This window comes from Lissotriton helveticus, chromosome 6 (assembly GCF_964261635.1).
Source record: "Lissotriton helveticus chromosome 6, aLisHel1.1, whole genome shotgun sequence".
Taxonomy (NCBI): Eukaryota; Metazoa; Chordata; class Amphibia; order Caudata; family Salamandridae; genus Lissotriton; species Lissotriton helveticus.
Window position 1 is genome coordinate 617,277,036 of NC_136067.1, and position 24,766 is coordinate 617,301,801.

General features: G+C 46.3%; 1 protein-coding gene across 1 annotated transcript in view; it reads right to left on the bottom strand.

Annotated features, from left to right (window-relative positions):
• The window catches only part of IMPG1 (interphotoreceptor matrix proteoglycan 1), a 1,759,499-nt gene that overhangs the window by 59,798 nt on the left and 1,674,935 nt on the right, over nt 1–24,766 (bottom strand). The window contains exon 15 of the mRNA XM_078648092.1: nt 12,339–12,549. Within this exon, the coding sequence (XP_078504218.1) occupies nt 12,339–12,549 (211 nt within the window). The remainder of the gene's footprint in view (nt 1–12,338; nt 12,550–24,766) is intronic.

Consider the following 24,766-nt stretch of genomic DNA (forward strand, 5'->3'; position numbering starts at 1 on the left):
CTCCGTCGCCTACTGGAGGCAGGTGTTAAATAACTGCTGCTACAGCGGCTTATCGAGTGGTTTTGACTCGCATCGCGAATCTGGCAGTTCGTTGTGAAAGTGGTGTTGTGGTTTTATCGTATTTTTTTGCACGGGAACGCCTACTCGGCATCTCATTAGGGTTTGTTGGTGGTGTCCACCGTGGAGATACATTTTGGGGCAGTTATCGCAGGAATACTGTCTGCTGTTTGCACCAGCTTGTGAATGGGGTGTAAAATCTATCTCCACTTTTGATGCGTTAAGGTGGGGATAAATCGGAGATAAGTCCTTGTAAATATCCCCCCCAGAGCCAAAAAAATTCCTAGGCCCGCCAAACAAAAGAATATAGAGGAAAACCATTGGATCGTAATCAGGGAAGTGAAACAGACAACACAATTATCCAATCATGAGGAGAAGGAACTGGATGGAAGCTCACTCTAAGTACGTGTATTGTATTGGTCATAAGAGGTCTCCAAATGACCAGCAAAACATGCCTGTAGCTGAGACTCAATCCACAGTCAGGTTAAAAATATGTGTTATTCAGTCATGGAAAAAGTCCGGAATTTCTGACGGCAAATAATTTGGCTTTTCTCAAGACACGAATATAGATTTTTTTTTACAGTATAGGCACACACAGAGCAACTCCTTAACAAGGTTGTAGTGCGAATTTAGTTGGCAAACAATCCAATATTTACAGAGGAGCAAGGGAAAGGGATTTCCACAAAGAAAGGATGCACATCCACTGAGTGCATTGTGCAATTCATAATTTTTAGCTTCTTTAATTTTACGTGGTTTGGAAGCAGTAATTGGTTCTTAGTGTGTACATACACATCAGGAAGTGTTTAATGTGATAGCCTCATTCCTTCACCACATAGAAGACATCAAATGTAAGCAATATTCACTGGGGTTTACATGGGCAATTCTGGGATTTATTTTCGCCACTGCTTGCAATTTAGGTAGGGAAAGGCGCAAACTTGAGGCTCATAATCACTTTATGGGGCATATGTACAATGGAAGTAGCAGAGAGAGGCGTTAGTCTTACTGGCTTAACGCTGGACTCCGCCACTTCAGAAACGCAGGGCTGCACCATATTTACAAGAATGTGGTGCAGTCCTGCAATTCCCCCTGCACTGGCGCTAAACTTAGCAGCTTAGCGCCAATGCAGGCACACTTGCACCATTGTGCAAGGGTGTCTGCATGCAGGGAAAGATTGTATATGTGTGTATTTGTGTCACTATTAGATGTCATCAAAGCAATATTTTACACTCATTTTATTCATGTTGGGAGCATATCAAAGATAATGCTGCTCTGAACAACATATGAATCCATGTGTCCTTCGCAGTTAAAAGAAACAAATTACTAATGTACTGAATTAACCTCTAATCTTGGGTTCCAGAGGAGCGCTCTACTTGCCGCACAGCGCTTCAATGCCTCGTTAGAGGTCTTGTGAGCTATATAAATTAACCCTGGGCGTAGTTCGCGTAGCCGCACTCCGCAACGCTACGCGAAGACGCACTTGCACTCCGCGAGCTACACGTAGCTCCGCGGACATGCGTAGTAGCTTGCTAGACCCGTTCGCGCGCCGTTTTTCGTCTTCGGGAGCGCGGTGCGCGTGTTCGGGGCGCTGCCTGCATGCTCGAGATAGCTAGCGCGCTAAGTTACGGGACTGTGCGAGAGTGTTTCCAAACATGGTGGCACACGCGACCAGGAAAAAACGAACGCAGAACGAAGGTAAGCCATTGCCGCGCACGCGATAATGTTATTCAGCGCGCGAGAACTACGCTACGCACCGGATCGCGGAGTAATCGACAGCTACGCGTTCTCCGCAGAACGCGGAGCTGCCGAAACTCCGCAAGCTCCTCGAACGGAGCGTAGTTCTTCGCCCAGGGTTAATATAAATACAATTTATAATTACAACTGCTCTCTCAATCTTTATTTTCCATTTGGCCATATATTGATATATAGGAAGACATGTCCTAGGGCTTTTTAAAGAAGTGACACTGCTTTTTTGTGAGAGCATGCCTTCTATGGTATTGTGTTCTCTTACCCCTTCTTTTCATATGTTGAAACATGTCTTTTCCAGTTAAGTGAAAAGTCTCTTCTCGCAAAACTCAGACCTTGTAAAGTTTCCCAATCAAATAGCCATCTTATTCTGGGAGATATAATTCCACCGGTGGGACACTTTGTTTGGCTCTCAGAGTAAAATCTAGGATGTCAATTATTGGTGTCATAATAGAAGAGAATGTTGTTATTTGTTCTTTACGAGCAGTCATCGTCAGGTGGGTCAGGGTTATTTGATCTGTCATCAACAGATCACCAAAACTCTTGCAGAGGTTGGGAGGGAGCCAGCGCAAGCCGCATTCGTTTATGTTTCGAGTTTTGATCTTATGAAGGAAAAAAAGCTTCAATTTTGGGTCATTGATACACAGAGTGCTGGGTTCAGCTGAACTGTTGATACATATTTTGCCAAGTTAGGAAATCTTAAACCTTACTTACAAATAGGCCTATAGAGAACCCCTCTATTCTCATATCTTTATTGGCCCATGAGGAATTTAACATTTAACTGTAAAATAACAAGCATTTAAGAAAGGGGGGGGCGGTTGGCCCCACCGCACGTATGGCTGGGCCCGGCTTCCCCCTCCCCGTATCCTCGGTGGTGAGGTGTGCCCCCCCTTTGGTGTCGCGTCCTGATGACACGGCCGGGGGCGCCTCACCACCGATAGGTGCAAGCTCACCGTTGACCCGGAAGCGGTAAAAGTGCTTTCGGGTCAAGGGGAGGGCCCATGGGGAGGCGGGTCAGCATGACCTGGTCGGCCCCCAAAGTTGGATAGGGAATAAAAGGCCTGGAGAGCGCGGGAGGTGCCCTCTTGCACCCGCACTCTCCATGCCCGCTACGTGTCCCTCAGCGAGGGGCTGAATAATTTGTTTGCTTTCTTTTTACAGGTTGGCGTTTCATTCCGTGTTGCTGACGACGGAGAGCGGCCCATTTCGACGGCCCCAGCGCGGCATTGATAAATATTTTCACCCGTTTGGTTTGGACAATCGGCACTCAGCGGACACGCGCTCCGCTCACGGCAATAAGCCTGCATTTCAGGGGGCACTGCTGACGGAGCTGCTGGAGAAGGACACGGGGGACATCGTGATACGAGGACTCGGGCAGGCCTGCATTACGCTGCTTCTGTTGGGCCGTCGGGCTAGAGTGCGCTCGCCCAAGCACCCAGGCTAGCTGGTGTGTTGCGGTCACAGTTGCGTGGTGCTTACGGCCAGCCTGAGAGCCTCTTACTTGGATACAGGTACATGGCACACGTGCCCATAGGTGTGATTTTTGTTTTCAGTGTAGGTTGTTGGCCAAGCGAAAGAAAGTAGTGTCTAGTGTACGTGGCGCTAAGTGCTCCCACATGGAGCTCATGTTTCAGGGCATGAGGCGCAGAATGTCAGCTATGGACAGGAAATTGGGGTTGGTTGATCAGTTGGGGAAGAATGTTGCGGAGATAAATCAGAGGTTAGATAGTAAAGCAGGGTCATCGGGGAGACCCAAACGAGTAATAGTGCCCCCTCAACCCAGGGGGGAACTGGATGCGGGGCCCAAAAGGGGCAGAGCCAAGCGGAGTTATGGTCTGGCCCCCAAGACACGGGTGGGGGCTGTCCCCTGTGTCAGCCCCCAACAGCGTACCCACCCTTCCCGCAGCACCCATGCTTATTCCGCGAACCCCGGCAAATGTGCCTGAGGCAACGGATCCGGCCACACCGCTGACACCCACTAATTTAACGCCAACGGCGGTCCCGGCGGTGATTACAGAGGTACCAGTAGGAAACCCGGTAGGGCAGGTGCCCCCTGAGCTGGCGGCACAGATAGCGGCAGTACTCCCCTGGCTGGGAATTGGGGGGGTATTACCTTCCTCGGGCGATCCCTCCGCAGAAGCACAAAAAATGGTCGAAACAATCTTGGTGACCAGAAGTGGCGGTAGTGTGCCAAACATACCGGTTTCTCCTCAAATAGGTACAGGCAGCATTGCAGGCACAGACAAGAGAGTTGAACCAACGCGAGTTGCAGAAAATGGTAAGGAGGTAGCTTTGCCGTTGCAGGGGGAAGGGACGATACCCTCCAGGGGGGAAAGCCTAGCCCAGCATGTTTCACAAGGGTGTAGGAGTTGATTTGGGCGAATAAATATGTTAATATATTTTCATTGCTGGTTGATAACAGGGAGATGGAGTATGCCAAGTCAAAGAAGGAATGGATGTTGCCTAGCGGATGGCGGGCACAATTGATTTAGTTCAGGGTGGAAGAGACACTAATTAATTGGTTCAGAGCCTTATGGCAATCACGGCTGAACGTTCCCCCAACTTGCAGGCAGAGATGGCTTGTTACCAGAGTAGAATTACAATGTTCAGTGACAAACATGGGGGAGATGGGTGGAAGGAGTTTGACATAGCCTTCAGGAAAGCTAAAGAGTTCGACCACTCATTATCCTGGGATAAGGTTGATTCCATTTCTTGGCACGGTCAGTTTTCAGGCGGGCAGACAGCGGATGCAGGCACAAGCTGGGGCAAAGCTTATCCCTCCAAACCCCAGCAGCCCTTTCGGCCAGCGCAGGGGGGTGACACGGTCGGGAGGGCCAGAGGTTGTGGGGACCGCAAAGGTGTGTGTTGGGACTTTTAACAGACATACATGCACCACGGCAGCGGGCACTTGTAAGTTCAAACACGCATGTTACATATGCGGCCACTCTTCCTACCCAGAAACAGCATGCCGCTCAAAAGGTAACAACTCTGGAAACAGGGGAAGAAGGAAACAGGAATAGGGGGATAGGTTTGAGGGTCGCTGAACAGGTAGCCAGACCATGCTGCTGCATGACTGCTGCTAGAAGGTTTCTCTCAGGGCTTCCGGAGCCCAGTGGTGGGATATACCGGGACGCCTGACTGTAGGAATCAACTATCTGTGATGCACAACCCAGTTTTGGTGGCTACAAAAATCCTTGGTAGGATAGCGGGCCCCTTTCACGAAATCCCGGTTCCTAATTTTGTTTGCTCCCCCCTCGGGTAGTCCCAAAGAAAGAGAAGGGAGAATACAGACTCATCCACAACCTCTCAGCACCTAGGGGCACATCATTAAATGATGCTATTGATGAAGGCATTTGTAGTGTGAAGTATGCCTATTTTGACAAAGCAGTGGATATGTTGAGGTCACTTGGGCCGGGAGCATTGATGGCTAAATCGGATATCGAATCCGCTTTTCGGCTGCTGCCAGTACACCCCCTAGATCAACACTTGCTAGGTTTTTCCTTCCGAGGCAAATTCTACATGGATAAGCCCATGCCCATGGGTTGTTCTGTTTCATGTGCGTACTTTGAGATATTCAGTTCTTTCCTCGAATGGGCTTGGAGGCAAGCAACCGGGCACCATCAGGTTATGCACTATCTGGATGACTTTCTTTTTCTTGGCGCAGCGGGTTCACAGGAGTGTGCGTGGGCATTGCAAGAATTTTGCGTGCTCATAGGGACTTTTGGCGTCCCGCTGGCACCTGGAAAAACGGTGGGGCCAGCAACATGCTCGGAATTTTTAGTCATTGAACTGGACTCAGTAGAGGGTTGTTTCAGGTTGCCCATGGAAAAGATCACTAGATTTAGAACAGCCCTCCAACAATGTTTGGCTAAGGAGAAAGTGACGCTACAACAATTACAGCAGGTAGTAGGGCAGTTGAGTTTCGCACTGAGAGTGATACCTATGGCACGCCCTTTTTCCCGCTCAATCGCGCAGGCCTTGAAGGGCCTGCGGGAAAGGCACCATCGCACTAGATTGTCAGTGGAGGTTCGCCAGGACATGCGGATCTGGATGGCATTTCTGGAGGATTTCAACGGCAGAGTAGTGTGGTGCGGCCCCCCCACGTCCTCGGCGGAGTTGGGTCTTTGGACCGACGCTGCAGGCAGTGTGGGATTTGGTGCCATACTTGGAAACAAGTGGGTGGCGCAACGGTGGCCGGATTGGTGGGAAGAGGCCAGTTTGACAGCAAATATCGGATTTTTGGAACTATTTCCGATATGGGTTGCGTTAATGGTCTGGCCTGACAACCTGCGCAATCAATCTGTGATCTTCTGGTCAGACAACATGACCGTGGTTGAATGTATCAATCAACAGGCTGCCCGGTGTAAGTTTATACTCCGCCTCATGAAGGAGATTGTGTTGAGATGTTTGAAATTGAATGTGCAGTTTAGGGCCAAACACGTCCCCGGAGTTTTGAATAACGCAGCTGAAGCACTCTCTCGCTTTATGATGCATGTATTCAGGGAACATCTACCAACTGCAGAGTCTACACCGGCACACTTCCCAACAACACTGTTGCAAATTGGTGCCCCAATTTACAGGACCTCGTGGCAGCCAGCTTAGCGCCCAGGACCATGGCGGCAATCGAAGGGGCGTTTGTCTTATTGCTGTTTTTGGGGCGGGACTGGGAGAAAAAATGGGACCAAGAGGTCAATTTTACCTGGTACATGGACACATTGCACAAAGAGGGGCGCTCAGCGGCGACAGCTAGCAGACACAAGGCGTCTGTCTCTTTCTTTGTGCAACTAAAGGGTGCCAGGGATCCCACAAATAGTTTCATTGTGCGGAAGGCATTAAGGAGGTGGCGGCGCCTACAAGCGGGTACCACTGACTGCAGACAACCAATAGGTTCGGAGCGGCTGGCAACATTATTGGATGCCTTGTCTGACACTTGTAGCTCCCATGGGGAGGTACTCCTATTTAAAGCCGCATTTTCATTGGCTTTTTATGGGGCATTAAGGGTAAGCGAACTGGTGGGTAACAACAAATTAGACACGTTAGGTGGTCTCCAGCTCGACGACACAAAGATAAGGGGCGAGACAATGTGTGTAGCCATAAGGAAATCAAAAACTGATCAGGAGGCCCGGGGGGATAGCCTGGTAATACACCGGGCACGGAATAACCCGTGCTGCCCGGTGTCTCATGTAGAAGCATTCATCAGACAACGAGCAAGCGCTGCAGTAGGATCATTGTTGATTCACGCAGACGGCAGCCCATTGACCAGGTTTCAGTTCAAAAGAGTTCTGGCAATGGCAATCAGCAAGGCAAGGCGGGTTTAAATCCCAGGGATTTTGGCACACACTCATTCAGAATAGGAGCGCCCACTGTAGCAACAGCCAGAGGGTTGCATGCCAACAGTGTGATAAGGATTGGGAGATGGTCTTCCAACTGCTATAAACATTATGTGCGGCTGCACATGTTGTAGGGTACAACTAAATCACCCTGACACCTGCCTTGTTGTTCTGTTTATGTTTTAGTTTCTCGAGCCTGTGACGCTGGGTGGGAACTGATACGGGGTCAACAGCATCCTTCAACAGCACGGTGAACACAAGAAGACAGAAAGAGGACACATGTAGTTTGGGTTGTTGGTCATTCATATGTTAAACGTGCTAAACCAGTTTTTTCTTTCAGGCGAATGTAGACGGAGGGCGGAGCAGAGGGGTTTCAGGGTCTCCTTTCATGGTGGGGGGGCTCTGCCTTAATCAGCTTAGGGGGGTTCTTTTCAGAATTACTGGACAAACACACCCCGCCGCCCTCAGTGGTTATGCTACACCTGGGTGGGAACGACTTGGTAAAACTGGGCAGGAGGGTCCTGTGGGAAGAGATTATCGCAGTAGCAGGTTGGCTGGCGAAGCTGTGTCCGGGTTACATCATGTGTGGTTGCAGATGATACCGAGGCTGCAGTGGAGGGGGGGGGGATTCTGTTAGGGCGTTGAATCACTCGGTAAAGAGGATCAACAACAAGGTAGAGAAATTGTTCCGAACACCTCAACTGCAGACTATTCCACATGGGTGCATCTGGGGGGACCAATTTTACTTGCAGGATGGGGTCCACTTGACTGAGGCAGGCAATAAGTTACTAACAAAGAATATTTTAGCATGGTTAGAGGGTTTCGGGAGGTAGGTATGACCTTTCAGAGTAGGAGTTGTGTTGGGGGGGCCAGATAGTCAGTCAACTATGCTGGCCTGTGGCGGTAAGGTCATGATCGGTGAGCAGCAATTTAAGGTCCTTAGGTGGCGTCACCATTCTCGAATGGGGTCGCCCAGGGGGAGGGGCCAATGGTCTCTCCTAGAACTTCAGGGGAAGGATATCCGCTTGGTTTGAAGGGTGCGGGGGAGGGAGTCACGCTTTCCTTGGGCTGTTAGCCACCCCGCGCGTACACTATGACGTCATCAAATGGCGCAGAGTGAAAGGGTCCTCCTTTTTGGTTTAATGGAGTTCACGGAGCGTACGGTGTAACCAGGAGAGGGACGTACTCTCCCGGTAACCGGGCCCTGTCGCGCATGCGCACTCATACGTGAGGGCGTAGCTGGATAATAAGGATCTGACACTGGTTAGCGACCTTGCCGTAGGCCCAAAAATGTTAGAATGCAAAATTCATACGTAGGATGTTAGATTCGGTTAGGAAACACGCTGTATTAGACATCTGTTAAGGTTAGACATTTCATACCTGTCTACATTACTGTAAATCTAATGTCAGAATTTTGCATATCAATGCTTGTGTAAATAATGTTTTATTTCAAAAGTTTTTATTTGTTTTCATATTTTAATAAATACGGCCAGAGGGTCGTGAGACACCCTGCCTTCCAAAGAAAACTCCTCGCATGTTTAATTACTGTAAAGGTTGATGTGGTGGTGCACAGGACAGGGAGGGGGTGGCCGGTAGTCCCAGACTAAACAACTGGGATCTAAATTGGCTGGTTCTGACCTACATATAAGAGTGTAGGCTTAAAATTCATTTTAACTCAGTCCATTGTAGCAAACCAGGAGATTTAAATCCTTTCCCACCCTCTCTGTACATGTTTTTGCATTTATGAAATGTATATTCCCCAGTAACCAATTCTATGTTTTCCCACCCAAAGCTATCGACGAGAATAATATTTTGTCCATGGTCATCCCCGTTCCCTAACCTCAAGCATTTTGATGTTGTTCAAAGCTGTAAGGGACCAGTTACGATTCGCTAGAAAGCATATTGTGTTGACAGCTAATGGGCTGGCTTTATAAGGACCACTTGCGATTGCTAACCTTCAATGTCAAAGTTATTATTTGCAAGAGTTTTTGGTATGTGTTATTATATTAAGGGTTCATAAAGGACACATATTAAATGATTGTCATAAGGAACGGTTTAGTTGTTGCATATTAAATCACCATGCGGGGGATGCGTGGGATGCGTGGGCCTGTGTTACGCCCCTGCACCATGCACTTTAAATTGGGACTGGGTGAAAGCATCAGACGTGTCAATGCACAACAAATAATTATTGATAATATTACTTGAAATACATTTGGGCGGTTGCCTTTGTGAAAATTGTACGTGATTATGTCCTCGTGTGCTAAAGTCTTGTAAGATGCCTTCTCATTGCAGTTTGTTATGTAGCAAGGAATGTTGTTTTCGCAGGACAGGCCACAGTCCTGCACATACATTTCACAGTTTTTGGGAGGTATATTCCACTCAAACTGGTCTCCCATGGGTGAAAATGATATGAAAATGAGTTATCAGGCAAAAATATAAAGTACGCAAAATACATAAACCCATGAATTCCGATTTATTGCAACATTATTAAAGGTATTGTCCAAGTCTAATCTGTCCTGGGTTTCTTCTACATTTTCTTTGTGTTTGTGGCCATGTGATGTTTATCTAGGGCAGTGTGGCTTGTGAAGTCGTCATGCCTATGTTTGGCAGCTTTAAGAAATGGTGTAGCACGTGCACTATGCCCCTTTAATTTTGCATCAAAGACTGGACTCAATGAGACCGATTCATGCACGGTTTGAGTTAGGCAATGCATTACTGCTTTCTGAACAGACCTTCCCAAGTCAGGCACCAGAGCCTCAATTTCATTCTGTCTTGACTGCCGCACAGCTGCTGACGGCTTAAAAAGATTCTCCATGATGATCATAACTGGGACATGATCAGAAGGGGCTTAAATCCTTATGTCAGCCATGATGAAGGATAGATCACAACCAGCTGTCAGTCTACTGTTCTGCAGGTTTTCCCTCATTCCCGGAAGTTGGAGCTGATATTTGCCATACGCTTGGAAGTTTCGTCACCTTGGATCTTGGGCCTTTCCTAGCATCCTGTGAATGGGTTGATCAGTTTCTGTCAGTTACAGAGGGATGTGGCATCTTTAGACTGGGTGGGATTCCCATCAATGGCAGACTTCTTTTTCTCCCTTAATAAACTCTTCCACAGGAAAAATGAACTGCAAAGGAGCCTTGGAAAAAGGAAGAAGGACCAGTGCAGCTGATGACCTCTATCATTAACCTTGAAGGAGTGCCCAGTCCTGAGTTGCTCATCGTCTCTCGCTAAGGCCTACGGCACCAGTTCCCTAAACATACCCCATGCCTAGTGATGAGTGTGCCTGCTGGAGGCTGCTCTGGTGCTGCCACCACAGGCTATAGTCACTGAGGAGTCTGAGGGAGCATGTATAGCTATTGTAAACTGTGCCGTAGGTGGAAGAGTGCTCAGCTCTGTGGCAACTCACAGGATATATTATTTCTATTTATCAACACAGGAAACCTCAGTATGTAGCTCTCTTTAGTGCTCAAAAATGACCATGCTCGCGCCATTGCACGGACATGTAGCACATACAACTTGTGGCCCATTGTCCACGGTGCCACAGGACCCCACAGATCCAGAAGCGCTGCCACTTCCCCAAGCTCTTCATCATTCAAGGTTTACCACTTTGTCTTTAATATGGGTCTTCATCCTACCTGGAACTGGCCACCAATCTGCTAGCCGATTACAGTCTTCTAAATAGCTTTCCAGTCATAGAGATAACATTTATTCTGGTTATCGAGTTAAGATATATGAAGTGAACAATAATGGGCAAATGAATTTCACAGGGTTCAAAGAACATCCTTTATGAGTTTAGTGAACTTGGACTGAGGCTAACCTTCTATGAGAACCAATCTTAGACCACCAGAAGCAAGTGTTTGCACAGAATGTTATCCCTGTTTTAAAAACATCTGTAGTCCAGAGATTCAAGGTCCAGAAACCTAGATCTCTTCCTCGAAGCCAATCGGGCCTTCCATTTACACTCCTTTGCAAGTGATCTGAAACGGCGTTAGCTTGAACAATATCACTTTCAATTACGTGCACTTTTGAAACAACGTGATTCAAAATAAAAGAAATCAGCAAACAAAAACTCATGTTTTACATTTTAATGAGCCAAGGTAACTGACAGAAATCCTACGCGTTGCAAGGATGAGCTCCATTGCAAAAGGCTCCATCTGTAACATGCAGGGTGTTTTTCCTTAACAGGCAAGAGCGTTATTCTAATATTTCCCTGGAAACAAAACCAATACCAGAAATGGTGTTCTAGCTCTCAAAAACAGGTTTTCTTTATAATCACAAATAACCCATGGTCAGTATATAGAAACCAAAACTTGTTCTAATGCTGTACTGTAAAAATAGCGTCTGCGTGACGACTGCATTCTTCCGAGAGATTTGGAGATCCACGTGGCCAAACTTTTGTGACGATGTACTTCTGTGGTGTGCGGCTACCTCAAAATGTATTTACTCACATTCACTCTGAGACGCAAAGCCATTTGCCCACCACGGACGGACTTATGTGCGCAAATGACTTAATCGGTGACCGCAGTTTCCTATTTGTACTCACATAAAATACATGTACACTCATAAATTAATTTAATTGCACTAACCATTACACCACTGGGGTACAATACATGTGAGCTAATCTGCAAAGGGGGAGGGGAGCTGCCATTGCAAGGCAGGGATTCGTTTCAAAGTGCGCGAAAAAAACATAAACGTGGAAGTTTTCAGTCATTCACAATAATTTGTAAAGCACGTTTCCCTTCTGGACACAGTCGGAGATTTATACCCATAACGGACAGTACTGCATCTCTGCCTGTGGTATGAAATGGGAATGAATAGGCCCCAAAATTAGTTCTGGAGTAGAGGAAAAGGTTTTCCATAAGTAACAACATATTTCCCGCTTAAAGAAAAAAAATACAGTGCAATTGTAATATTGCAAATTCTTTCCTATGCTTAAATGTAAACAAGTTACATTTACACATACGAAAATACCTTCCTTTGGACAGAACTTGGAATTCCAACATATTTTCTGACCTACTACAGGAAAATAGCTTATGTTACAGCTTTCCAGACAGCCTAGGTGAATTACACAACAGTCAGAAATTCACTCCAACTGCAGGAGTAAATATATGGGAGTACATTTCAGATTTTTTTTTATTAAGAACCGGGCCCCAAGAGTTATTTACCGGCTTACAGTAGCAATGTTACCAATGAAAATCCACCTACCTGCAGACAGCCCCCTTTTCTGAAACGATTTCACATTTTCCTTCGTTGACACATAGATTGGGTTCAAGCTCGCACAGACTCTGACAGGGCAGTCCATCGATGCTTACATAACCAGGCTTGCAAAGGCAGTCTGCCTCCTTTGTCCATGAATTCATTATGCACTCTGAAAATGCATCACACGCCATGAATTTGCATGGGTCTGCTTGGTCAGCTGTAAGAGAAGAGATAAATTGCTTTAATGGGCTCACTGGCACGCCCCAAAGAACATTTCTAAATGTGCCAGCTGTGGAATGGGGCAAACATCACTATGCCAAGCAAGCTCTTGCTGAACTGCATACACATAAGAAAGCAAAGCAGATTTCCTCATAATTCAGAAATGTAGTCAGGAGGCAACATGTGTTATTCTTGCGTCAATTTCATGTGCCACAATTAACCAATTCCCTCCAGCATGTCAGCAGTAAGTTCACTACTGCTGTCAACACTTCCACAGTCGCGGGAACTACACCCAGCAGTGCGATCCTGATTTTGATGAAGTACAAACCTGCGAATTAAATTCCGTTTAGATATCTCGAGAAATCTCCCCGGCATAGAGCATTGCCATGAAGTGCACGTACTGTTACCAACACGTAGAAGGTCAAAGCCCTGCACAGGATATTGCCGGGTCATGCAGCGCATAACAATAAACAGAGGAAATTGCCTGAGCGCACAACAGAGCCATGAACGGAACGGGATCATTTCCATATAAAGTGGTACCACCAGTACTAGCGTGTGTTGATATTCACGGGAGTTGCACAGGATATTGCAAAGGCCAGGGCTGAGTTATTGACTGCACGTGGTATTGCTTCAGCAAACAGTAGTGTAGTGCAGTGCTGATGTGCCATGCCCTACAGTATTGTCATTGCAGTTTCAGGCATCGCAGTGGGTACTAGTCCCATGCCACACAGAAATAGACTGCATCATGGGGGATGTTGGCAGGCCATGAAGGATGCTGCATTGCACAAGATATACTCCAAAGCCACCCAGAATGAACATGTACCCACACATGTTTTATACCATGAAATATATTTCTAGACCGCTAGGCTACTGACATGCAATTCATAGGATAGTGCCAAATCGCACAGCAGTGCCATGACCTTCACATGATATCACCAGGATACACATCCTATCGTCAGGACTCACATACTATCATACTTTCTACCGTATTTGTCAGACAGAGCGCATTGTGGTGCATTATACACAATGTTGCCCTATGATGCAACCTTGGTATTTATTGCACAGGGCAATCACTGATCATACATCATTGTAATGCACTGCTCAAAATAATGCCATGATAGCAACAATCACCATCAAGTATTCAACCACTTTGGTCAGACTCATATATTGAAGAAGTGACAGACAACTTTGAGTAGAAGACACGGAAAATGCCATTTATATCTGGAAACTATCACATGTCCATGTCTTACCTATCAGGAACTATGCCTATTGAAGACAGTTTTGGCTCATCATCCAAAAGTTTTTTTTTACTAAATTCGAATTTTTCATAATTTTGTTGCCATTGCATTCTTCGTCAAAATATATACTTCCTTTAGTGCCACTCAATCTTACCTCTAACTCATGATCAATTTCCAGATGCAGTTTGTTGCTGAAAATATGTTGACGCCTAACTCTCGTCCTCTGAAGTGAATGTAACGAGTGTATGGCGTACACTCAAGTAAAATAGTAATTGCGTTCAGACTACAATTTGGGATTGCCAGGCCTCAGTATTTTCAATACATAATTGCCCTACAAGACGTAATCACCTTCTTAGACATATATTAAATATCTTTTAGATTATGCCTTTGTGATCAACTGTCTAAACTATTAAGACATTTTGGCCCCCATTAGGATGGCGGGCGGACTTTGCCCGCCCGCCACCCTTGCGAAAAACGGGACCACCCGCAAGCTGAGCGGCGGTCCCGCACTGCATATTAGGATGCGGCCGCCACAGTGGCGGGTGCATCATACATTTTTAACATTGTGGCGGGCGGTGCTCTCAGCACCGCCCGCCACAATGCTAAAAATGCTAAAAATGCATGTATGCTTTTGCATACACAAAGCGGCAGGCACCGCGCGGTGCCTGCCGCATTGTGTATGCAAATGCAGGGGGGTACCACAGGTACCCCTCATGTGCACCCCACACCCCCCCGCCTTCACCATGGGGGCCCGCAGGGGGCTCTCGAAGTGAAGACCGCATGCCTTTCGGTGGCGGCATTGCGACCACAGGCATTTGTTTGAGCACATCATGATATTGCTGGCGGTGTCTACCCTTGCAGAAAACGGGACCGCCCGCTAGCTGAGCGGCGGTCCCGCACTGCATATTAGTATGCGCCCGCCACAGTGGCGGGCGCATCATGCATTTTTAACATTGTGGCGGGCGGTGCTCTCAGCACCGCCCGCCACAATGCTAAAAATGCATGTATGCATTTGCATACACAAAGCGGCAGGCACCGCGCGGTGCCTGCCGCTTTGTGTATGCAAATGCAGGGGGGTACCGCAGGTCCCCCCCATGTGCACCCTCCACCCCCCCTTCACCATGGGGGCCCGCAGGGGGCCCCCGAAGTGAAGACCGCATGACTTTCCGTGGCGGAAAGGCATCTGTTTGAGCCCATCATAATATGGCTGGTGGTGTCTAATAGACACCGCCACCATATTAAACGTTTTCCGCCCGGTCGCCTTGCGACTGGGGTGGAAAAGCGGCGGACGGTCTTTCCGTCCGCCGCGGTTCCCCCCGCCATCCTAATATGGCGGGGGGAATTTAGATGCGGATGGTGGGCGGATTGCCCCCGCATGGGTGGCGGCACCAGCCTGGCGGGGGCAATCCACCCGCCATCCTAATGGGCCCCTTAATGTCTAACACATCTATAAAACATGAGATAATGAGTGCATCCCATTTAAATCTGTAGATTTTTAGAGGTCTGTATCTGGCAGACCATTGGTTCTTCCCAGTATCAGCTTCTGTGAAAAAAAAGTGGGGGGCAGTGCAGGAGGCAGAGTGAGAGAGAAAAATAAATAAAAAAAGTGCTTACCTGCTGCCCGTCGTCTTGGTCCTCTTCTGCCTCTCTCGACTCCCGGCAGGTTCCCAGGCTCCCTACACTAATCCAGATGGTCCTCTCATGCTGACAATACCCAGCATGAGAACAGCACCAGGATTGTTCTGAGCGGCCTGGTTTCCCACTCAGTCAGGGGCTAGGTGCCTGTGCCTGTCTCCACCTAGTTGTGCTACAAAAGGGGATGATGGACGGAGCGCTTGAGCAAATCAAACACTCACCCCCAGTCAACTGATCTGGGTTTAATCCATCACCATTCTTTAGCCCACTCAGCCACCCCATTTCAGACATGGCTATATGCAAATCAGTCTGACCCTGTGCCTCATGGGAACAGTCCAGCCCGAACTGCCAAGCCATGTCTTCCATGAACCGGAAACAAGCATCCTGGGACCGGTTTCGGATTCATAATCCTCATCAGCCAGGCTATCTTGAATCCAGTGGCCAAGTGAGCAAGGGACTCACGTCTGGGCATACCCTGCCACACTTAGGGCGAACAAAGCGATACAAAAGGGGATGATGGACGGAGCGCTTGAGCAAATCAAACACTCACCCCCAGTCAACTGATCTGGGTTTAATCCATCACCATTCTTTAGCCCACTCAGCCACCCCATTTCAGACATGGCTATATGCAAATCAGTCTGACCCTGTGCCTCATGGGAACTGTCCAGCCCGAACTGCCAAGCCATGTCTTCCATGGACCGGAAACAAGCATCCTGGGACCGGTTTCGGATTCATAATCCTCATCAGCCAGGCTATCTTGAATCCAGTGGCCAAATGAGCAAGGGACTCACGTCTGCGCATACCCTGCCACACTTAGGGCGAACAAAGCGATACAAAAGGGGATGATGGACGGAGCGCTTGAGCAAATCAAACACTCACCCCCAGTCAACTGATCTGGGTTTAATCCATCACCATTCTTTAGCCCACTCAGCCACCCCATTTCAGACATGGCTATATGCAAATCAGTCTGACCCTGTGCCTCATGGGAACAGTCCAGCCCGAACTGCCAAGCCATGTCTTCCATGAACCGGAAACAAGCATCCTGGGACCGGTTTCGGATTCATAATCCTCATCAGCCAGGCTATCTTGAATCCAGTGGCCAAGTGAGCAAGGGACTCACGTCTGAGCATACCCTGCCACACTTAGGGCGAACAAAGCGATACAAAAGGGGATGATGGACGGAGCGCTTGAGCAAATCAAACACTCACCCCCAGTCAACTGATCTGGGTTTAATCCATCACCATTCTTTAGCCCACTCAGCCACCCCATTTCAGACATGGCTATATGCAAATCAGTCTGACCCTGTGCCTCATGGGAACTGTCCAGCCCGAACTGCCAAGCCATGTCTTCCATGGACCGGAAACAAGCATCCTGGGACCGGTTTCGGATTCATAATCCTCATCAGCCAGGCTATCTTGAATCCAGTGGCCAAATGAGCAAGGGACTCACGTCTGCGCATACCCTGCCACACTTAGGGCGAACAAAGCGATACAAAAGGGGATGATGGACGGAGCGCTTGAGCAAATCAAACACTCACCCCCAGTCAACTGATCTGGGTTTAATCCATCACCATTCTTTAGCCCACTCAGCCACCCCATTTCAGACATGGCTATATGCAAATCAGTCTGACCCTGTGCCTCATGGGAACAGTCCAGCCCGAACTGCCAAGCCATGTCTTCCATGGACCGGAAACAAGCATCCTGGGACCGGTTTCGGATTCATAATCCTCATCAGCCAGGCTATCTTGAATCCAGTGGCCAAGTGAGCAAGGGACTCACGTCTGAGCATACCCTGCCACACTTAGGGCGAACATTGCGATACAAAAGGGGATGATGGACGCAGCGCTTGAGCAAATCAAACACTCACCCCCAGTCAACTGATCTGGGTTTAATCCATCACCATTCATTAGCCCACTCAGCCACCCCATTTCAGACATGGCTATATGCAAATCAGTCTGACCCTGTGCCTCATGGGAACAGTCCAGCCCGAACTGCCAAGCCATGTCTTCCATGGACCGGAAACAAGCATCCTGGGACCGGTTTCGGATTCATAATCCTCATCAGCCAGGCTATCTTGAATCCAGTGGCCAAGTGAGCAAGGGACTCACGTCTGAGCATACCCTGCCTAGTTGTGCAACACAGCTCGGGTGGAGCAATCTAATTGAGCATGCCGGTAAGGTCGTCCTAATATTGCCTGCTGTCAGACCTGGCACCATTGGCGTGAGTCTCCCCTGCATTTTTTGCCTTTGCCTCCTGTGTTTTTAGTGTTTGTTGGACTCCGTTTTGATGATCTAGATGCTTTGGGCACTTTGCCACTGCTGTTCAGTGCCAAAGTGCAAGTGCTCCCTTTGTAAATTGTTGTTATGGATTAGCGATCCCATGATTGGCATATTTTATTTACCAGTCATACCCTAGTACAGTGCACTGTGTGTGCTCAGGGCCTGTAAATCAAATGCTGCTAGTGGACTGGCAAAGAACATCATTGGGTTTGGCTCCAATCAGTAAGGCTGAGCCCTTTAACAACAAAATCAACAAGATTGGCAATATTGTTGATTTTTTTAGACAAATAGATAAACATGGCGCATGATTACTCATCAATGTCAGCCGGAACTAGCAAATAGTTTTTATTTTTAGAAAAATAGTTCAATTTCTTTTAGAGTGAGTGTGGTATGTAAGTAGTAGTTAATGTTGTTTGTAGTATGTTTGAATATTCATGACTGAGAGTTGTGAGGTGAGCCCAGATGGTTGCTATTTATAATTGTTTATTCACTTATTAATTTTGGTTGTGTCTTTATATTGTTGTATATATTGAAAAAAGAGTGATTTACAAAAAAAAACAATTAAAATTGAACTATTTTTCTAATAATAAAAACTATTTGCTAGTTCTGGCTGAAGTTGATAAGTATTCATACCACGTGTTGACCAATTTGTCTAAAAAATCATCTGTATTGGCAATCTTCTTGTTTTTGCTGCTAGTGGGCTGCAGCACTGATTGTGCAACCCACAGGAGCAGCCTGTAAAATGTAACTCTGGCCTGCCATTACAGAGCCTGTGTGCAGTCTAGTACTGCCATGTCGACTTGGCAAGTGCACCCACTTGCCAGGCCCTAACCTTCCCTTTTCTTACATATCAGTCACCCTTAAGGTAGGCCCAAGGTACCTCTGTGGGTAGGGTGCAGTGTATGTGAAAGGTGGGATGTGCCCTGGTGTGTGTGGCATGTACTGATACTGAATGACTTCCAAATTTGTTTTTCACGATTGCAAGCCTACCTGTTCCCATAGGACAGAATAGGGAGTTTATTTATAACATCTTATAAATATAACTACCCGTGGCAACACGGTGGTAACATAACGTTTAGTATGCCTGAACTCAGAATGTTAAAATGCATCTTTTAGTGAGGGTGATTTTTACACTCAGTGTTTGAAAATACAAATTTTAGAAAGTTGTTATTTTCTTACTTAAGGATCCAGTGTGCCTCTGCTAGGTTTATGTATTGCATGTCTGGCTTTTGGATGACAGGGGCTGGAGAGGAGCAGTGGCTTCAGAGAGCCTGATGAGCCAGGGCTGGGCTGAATAGACTTGGCTGCATTTAGAGTAGGGGAGGAGATTTCTTTTCACCTGAATGGGCCTGGTCTGCCTTCAATAATGCTGTCTCCACCTCCTGCCAGGAAGCTGCACCAGTGAGGACAGAACTGTTTTTTGCTGGGTACAGACACTCTCTGCCGTCAGAGAACAAAGGATTTCTGTATATAAAAAGAGGGGCACAGACCCCAGACTTTTTGATCACTTCTGGGAATCAAGAGGAACCTTTGCCAAGGAGAAGAGTCGGAGAAGCTGAGAAGGAATACTGCCCCGGTCCTGTTATCTGTCTGTGCCTGTCTCCACCAGGTTGTGAAACACAGTTCGGGTGGAGCTATCTAAAGGAGCATGCCTGTAAGGTCGTCCTAATATTGCTGGCTGTTAGACCTGGCACCATTGGCGTGGGTCTCCCTTGCATTTTTTGGCTTTGCCTCCTGTGTTTTTGCTGTGTGTTAGACTCCATTTCTCTGGTCTAGATGCTTTGGACACTTTGCCACTGGAGTTCTGTGCCAAAGTGCAAGTGCTCCCTTTGTAAATTGTTGTTATGGATTAGTGATCCCATTATTGGCATATTTGATTTACCAGTCAAACCCTAGTACAGTACACTGTGTGTGCCCAGGGCCTGTAAATCAAATGCTGCCAGTGGACTGCAGCACTGATTGTGCCACCCACATGAGCAGCTTGTAAAATGTAATTCTGGTCTGCCATTGCAGAGCCTATGTGCAGTCTAGTACTGCCATGTCGACTTGGCAAGTGTACCCACTTGCCAGGTGTCATAATCTCCATCCACTTGGTTCTTCCCTTTACTCCCCTCCTCTTTCCTCCCTTTTGGTTCTACCCTAGAACCCTCAGGTGAAGCCTGTTTAGAATGTTGGCGTCCCCTCAGTTGTCTAGAGAGGACTGGCATATGAAGGTGTTTGTTTCATACTGGTCAATAAAGAACTTTATTTCTACTTACCTCGTCCCTCATTACTTCATTTTGGCGACGAGTTGAGGGATGCTGTGACAGGGGCAGCTCTCCAACTTCACCCTGTATGCTGTTGCTCTGCCAGTTGCTCCATTGCCGTTTCCAGCCAGTCATTACTTTGTTCCTTACTTTTGGTTGAGGTGCTTACCCTGTTTTTTGGGTGACTTTGAAGATCCTGGAGTCTCGTGTGTGCTGACCTACTTCGGTATCCTGCTTGTGGATGTCCTGTTGCCAGCTATCTCCAGTCTCCTGGTGTTTCCTATTTGGATGGGGTAGGATCTACAGTTGTTTTGGTGTCCGTTCACCTGTGCCATTGGCGGAACTGCTGGTCTCCGTGTGGAGAGTGAATGATGGCATAGTTTCTGTGTTAACTCCGCTGAGTTGGGTGCAGTTGGTATGGTGCTGCGGTAGCGCTTGGAGATGATATTGCTGTGCCTGAGGTGTGTCAATCTTCCTTGTCCGGTGCGCTGAGAGGATCTGTACGCGGCCGTTGGGGTGCCTGATTTCTAGTCTCCGTCATCACTGCCGGCGGTAGTACGCCTGAGGCAATTTTGTGCTGCTCTCTTTTAGCGCGCCGCCTGTAAGCTTATTCCTTGTAAGGATTTTCTTGCCTGCACAGCGTGGTAAACAGCAGGTATCTTCTCTTCTGCTTCTGCATTTTCTTCTCAGCGAGGGAATTCCTGTCGGCGTCTCACAGAAGGATCTCCGAGGCTAGCTCCTCCCGTTATCACATGACTGCATGTTGGTTCTCTGTCCACATCATGAAAACAGGACTGTTCCCAGTTGGAAGTGCATTTCAAGAGTTTTGTGAAGCACTTTTTTTCTTGGGGAAGTTTAAATCACATTCAATGCATATTTGTTGCTGCAAGTGCTGACTTTTTTTTTAAGGGACTGTCCCACCCTAAATTGAATACTACTATTTTTAAGGGGTTGGCATTTAAAGTAGTTCATGCTATAGAATATAATGTACTGCTTTCATTGTTTATTTTCTTTTTCAGGTTGCTAGTTTTAATTCATTCTTACCTCCTGTACAGAATACGCTTTTGTGCACATTGTCCATAACAGTTTGTAGGGTCCCATTATCTCCTGACCAATTTCATTCATTGCACTAGATAACCCCACTTTATAGCTCCTCTCACCATGGCAGCTGCAGGCATGAGTCAACCTCCGCCCTTTCTAAATGAAATTGGTGAACCAAAAATACCTTTAAGTTGTATCTCATAGCTATAGTAGGAGGACATTTTTCAAATTTAAGAAAACAGCATATCCTTCTACACAATTTGGGCATACAAGGAAGGAAAGTATATGAGGCTATTACAGGTAGACAGGCTGAGGAGGAAGCTGAGGAGGGAGTGGCTGGTGTTGGTGTGTATGAGTTCACCCTGAGAAAGTTAGAATCCCATTTCCGAGAAAAAATATATGTGGTTTTAGAGAGGCACACATTTTTCAAAAGAGTTAAAATAAAGGATGAGAAGGTTTCCACATATATTGCAGCTTTGCATGGCTTGTCAGCCACTTGTGAATGTGGTGCTCTTACTGATTCTTTAATTAGGGGCCAGTTATTGAGGTGCACTAATGACCAGAAGGTGCAAGAGGAGCTACTTACCAGAAGCCCTGACCTTCCAGAAGCTATTAACATTGCCAAGAGAATAGAACATACTTCATGGTGTGTTAAAGAGATGAAAAACAGTGCAGAGTTCAACAAGGAGAAAGGAGAGTCTAAGAATTCTGTCAGTGAAGAAACGGTGTGTAAAGTCAGTGAGAAAAGTAAAGAGAGCTCACGTAACAGAACTGATAATTTTCACTGTTTTAGATGTGGAAGTCCTAACCATCTAGCCGAAAATTGGAAATGCCCTGCTAAAAATGCTGTTTGCAGAAAATGTAATAAGAAAGATCATTTTTTGAAAATGTGCAACATTTCAAATGTTAAGGTCCATATGGTTAAGGGGTTAGAAGAAGAAGAAGGGGAGAATAAAGGTTATGTTTTTCAAATAGATGATGAGCAAGAAGAGGAACAAATAAACTATCCTACCTGCACCATAAGTCTAAATGGTGAAAGTGTACAGGTTTATGCAGATTCGTGTTCCCCATATACACTTATTGGCAAGGATCTTTTTGATGAAATGTTTGCTAAGCATAATATTTTCATGGAATCTCCTGATATCCATCCAGGGGGATACAACAAGGAACCCATCCCTTTGGAAGGGATGGTGAGGATGAGGATATCATTTAAGAATAGGCCCACTGTGGGAAAGGTTTATGTCTCAAAGAAGCAATCAAGCTTATTAGGGTGGAAACACCAGAAGGAATTGGGTATTACTCTTGATCCAAATAATGTTGAACAGGTGTTATTATTTGAACCTCCAGTGGTGGCAGCCAACATCGAAAAAGAGTTTCCTGAAGTTTTCTCTGAGAAACTAGGAAAGTTAAAACATTACATGCAGAAAATTGTACTTAAAGCTCGAGCATTCCCAGTTATTCACAAAACGCGCTCTGTACCATTACTAATGAGAGAACCATTAAAGTTAGAACTGGAGAAACTTGTCAACCACCAAAGACAATGGTAAGAACATTCGCGTATGTGTCGACCTGGGGGATCTCAATGCTAGCATCATGGTAGACAGACATCCTTTACCAAGGATACATGAAATGCTTAGTTCCATTCAAGATGCAAAGTATTTTAGTGTGCTGGATTTATCTTCGATTTACCATCAGGTTGACCTGCATCCGGATTCCCAGTTGTTAAGGGCATTTACTACACCCTTTGGTAACTTCAAGTTTTTAAGGATGCCATTTGGACTTGCATCAGCTGCTTCTGCCTTTCAAAGAATAATGCAGCATATACTTAGGGATTGTGTCAAGACATTGTGCTTTCAGGATGACATTATAATGTATGGTTCCAGTGAAAGTGATCACAATGACAATGTTGCTACAGTGTTAAACAAATTAAGAGATGCAGGATTCACTACAAAGGAGTGTAAATGTAAATTGGGGGTAACATTGGTTTACTATCTTGGTCACACTGTATCTGTGGATGGTATCAAGCCCAAAATTGATTTGGTGGAAGCAGTAAGGAAGGCTCCCACCCCTACCAGTAAAGAGGACATTTTTTCATATTTGGGGTTGGCAGAATATATGGCCAAATACATCCAGAATTTTTCTATGTTCACCCAACCTTTGCGTAACTTGCTTAAAAAAATGACACATTTTTGTGGGAGGGGATCATGATAAAGTGTTTAATGGAATAAAGAAAGCCATTATCAAAGCACCCCACATTGGAAACTTCAATGTAGAAAGAAAAACAATAATTTACACTGATGCCAGCAGTAAAGGGATAGGCGCAACACTTTCGCAGAGAGTTACCAACAAAGAGAAAGTTGTTGCGTTTGCCTCAAGATCATTAACAGGGCCGGAAATCAATACCTCAACTGTTGAAAAGGAAGCTTTAGCAGTTTACTGGGTTATTAAACATTTTAAGTTTAATATTTGGGGCTTACCGTTTGAGCTGTGCATGGATCATAAGCCGTTGGTGTCTTTGTTCTTAAAAAAAGATATTGAGAGCACTACACCACGCATTGCCAAATGGGTTTCAGGTCTTCAGGGATTCAATTTTAAAGTGGTTTATGTGCCAGGTCAAAGAACTGTGTTGCTGATTTTCTGTCCAGGGCACCAGTAGAAAGAGCGGGTGAAATTAAAAATACCAAGGAGGCAATTTTAGAAATTTCCCTACCTGCAGTGGTTCGTGATTAATGGGATCTCAATATAGATCAGGATCTCAACCTTAAAAGAGTCAAAGAACTTGTGATCATGGGGTGGCCAAATAAATGTAAAGACTTACCAGAAGAGGTACAGCCCTATTGGAATGTAAGAGATGAGTTGTTATTAGAGGGGAGTTCCTACTCAAACCAGGGAAAATAGTTCCCCCAGAAGGCTTACGCAATCATATTTTAAACCTTACTCACGAGGGACACATGGGTAGAAGTCTCAGTAAAGCTAGACTAAGAGCTGATTAATGGTTCCCCTCCATGGATCGTCTTATGGAAGAGAAGGTATGCGATTGCCATGCTTGTAGCATGAGTGACAAAACCAAAAGTCTTATGCGTATCCCTCTCATTCCTGTTGAAGCCCCCACGGTACCTTGGAACAAGTTAGGACTTGATATTGCAGGTCCCACACAGGACATGGGACAACAGGACAACTACCTATTTGTCCTCATTGACTACAATTCCAACTGGATCCCACACAAGTTTTTAAATAGTGTTAACATAAAATCACTCACTCATTTTTTAAGTGAAGTGTTTTCAAGGGAGGGTATCCCTTCCACCATCATAACGGACAATGGGGTCCAGTTTACTTCGGAGGCAACGAAGAATTCTTTAGCATATTTGTCATTTTCACATGTTCGCACTCCATTAGACTGTCCTAAGGCTAATGGTAAAGTGAAAAGGGCCAACAGGTTACTGAAGGAGTCCATACAGTTGGCTGTTGCTTCTGGAAAAAATATTGAAACTAGTGGCAGAGACATGTTATGGTCATACAATACTACTCCCAGTAACATAAAGGGCCTTTCTCCTTTTGAATTATTGAGAGGGAGAAAGGCGGGATCCAAATTGTCTCCTAACTGGCTCTTCTGTAACAAGGAGATCACCTTTGACCCTGACCCGGAGGAAGTGGGGGCGAGGACAAGATAAGTACAAAGAGGCGTATGACAACAAATGGGGTACTAAACAAAAGCTCTGGAGTCAGGGGCAATAGGTTCTAGTTAGAAAAATCTATTTGGCAGCTAACAAAAGTGAT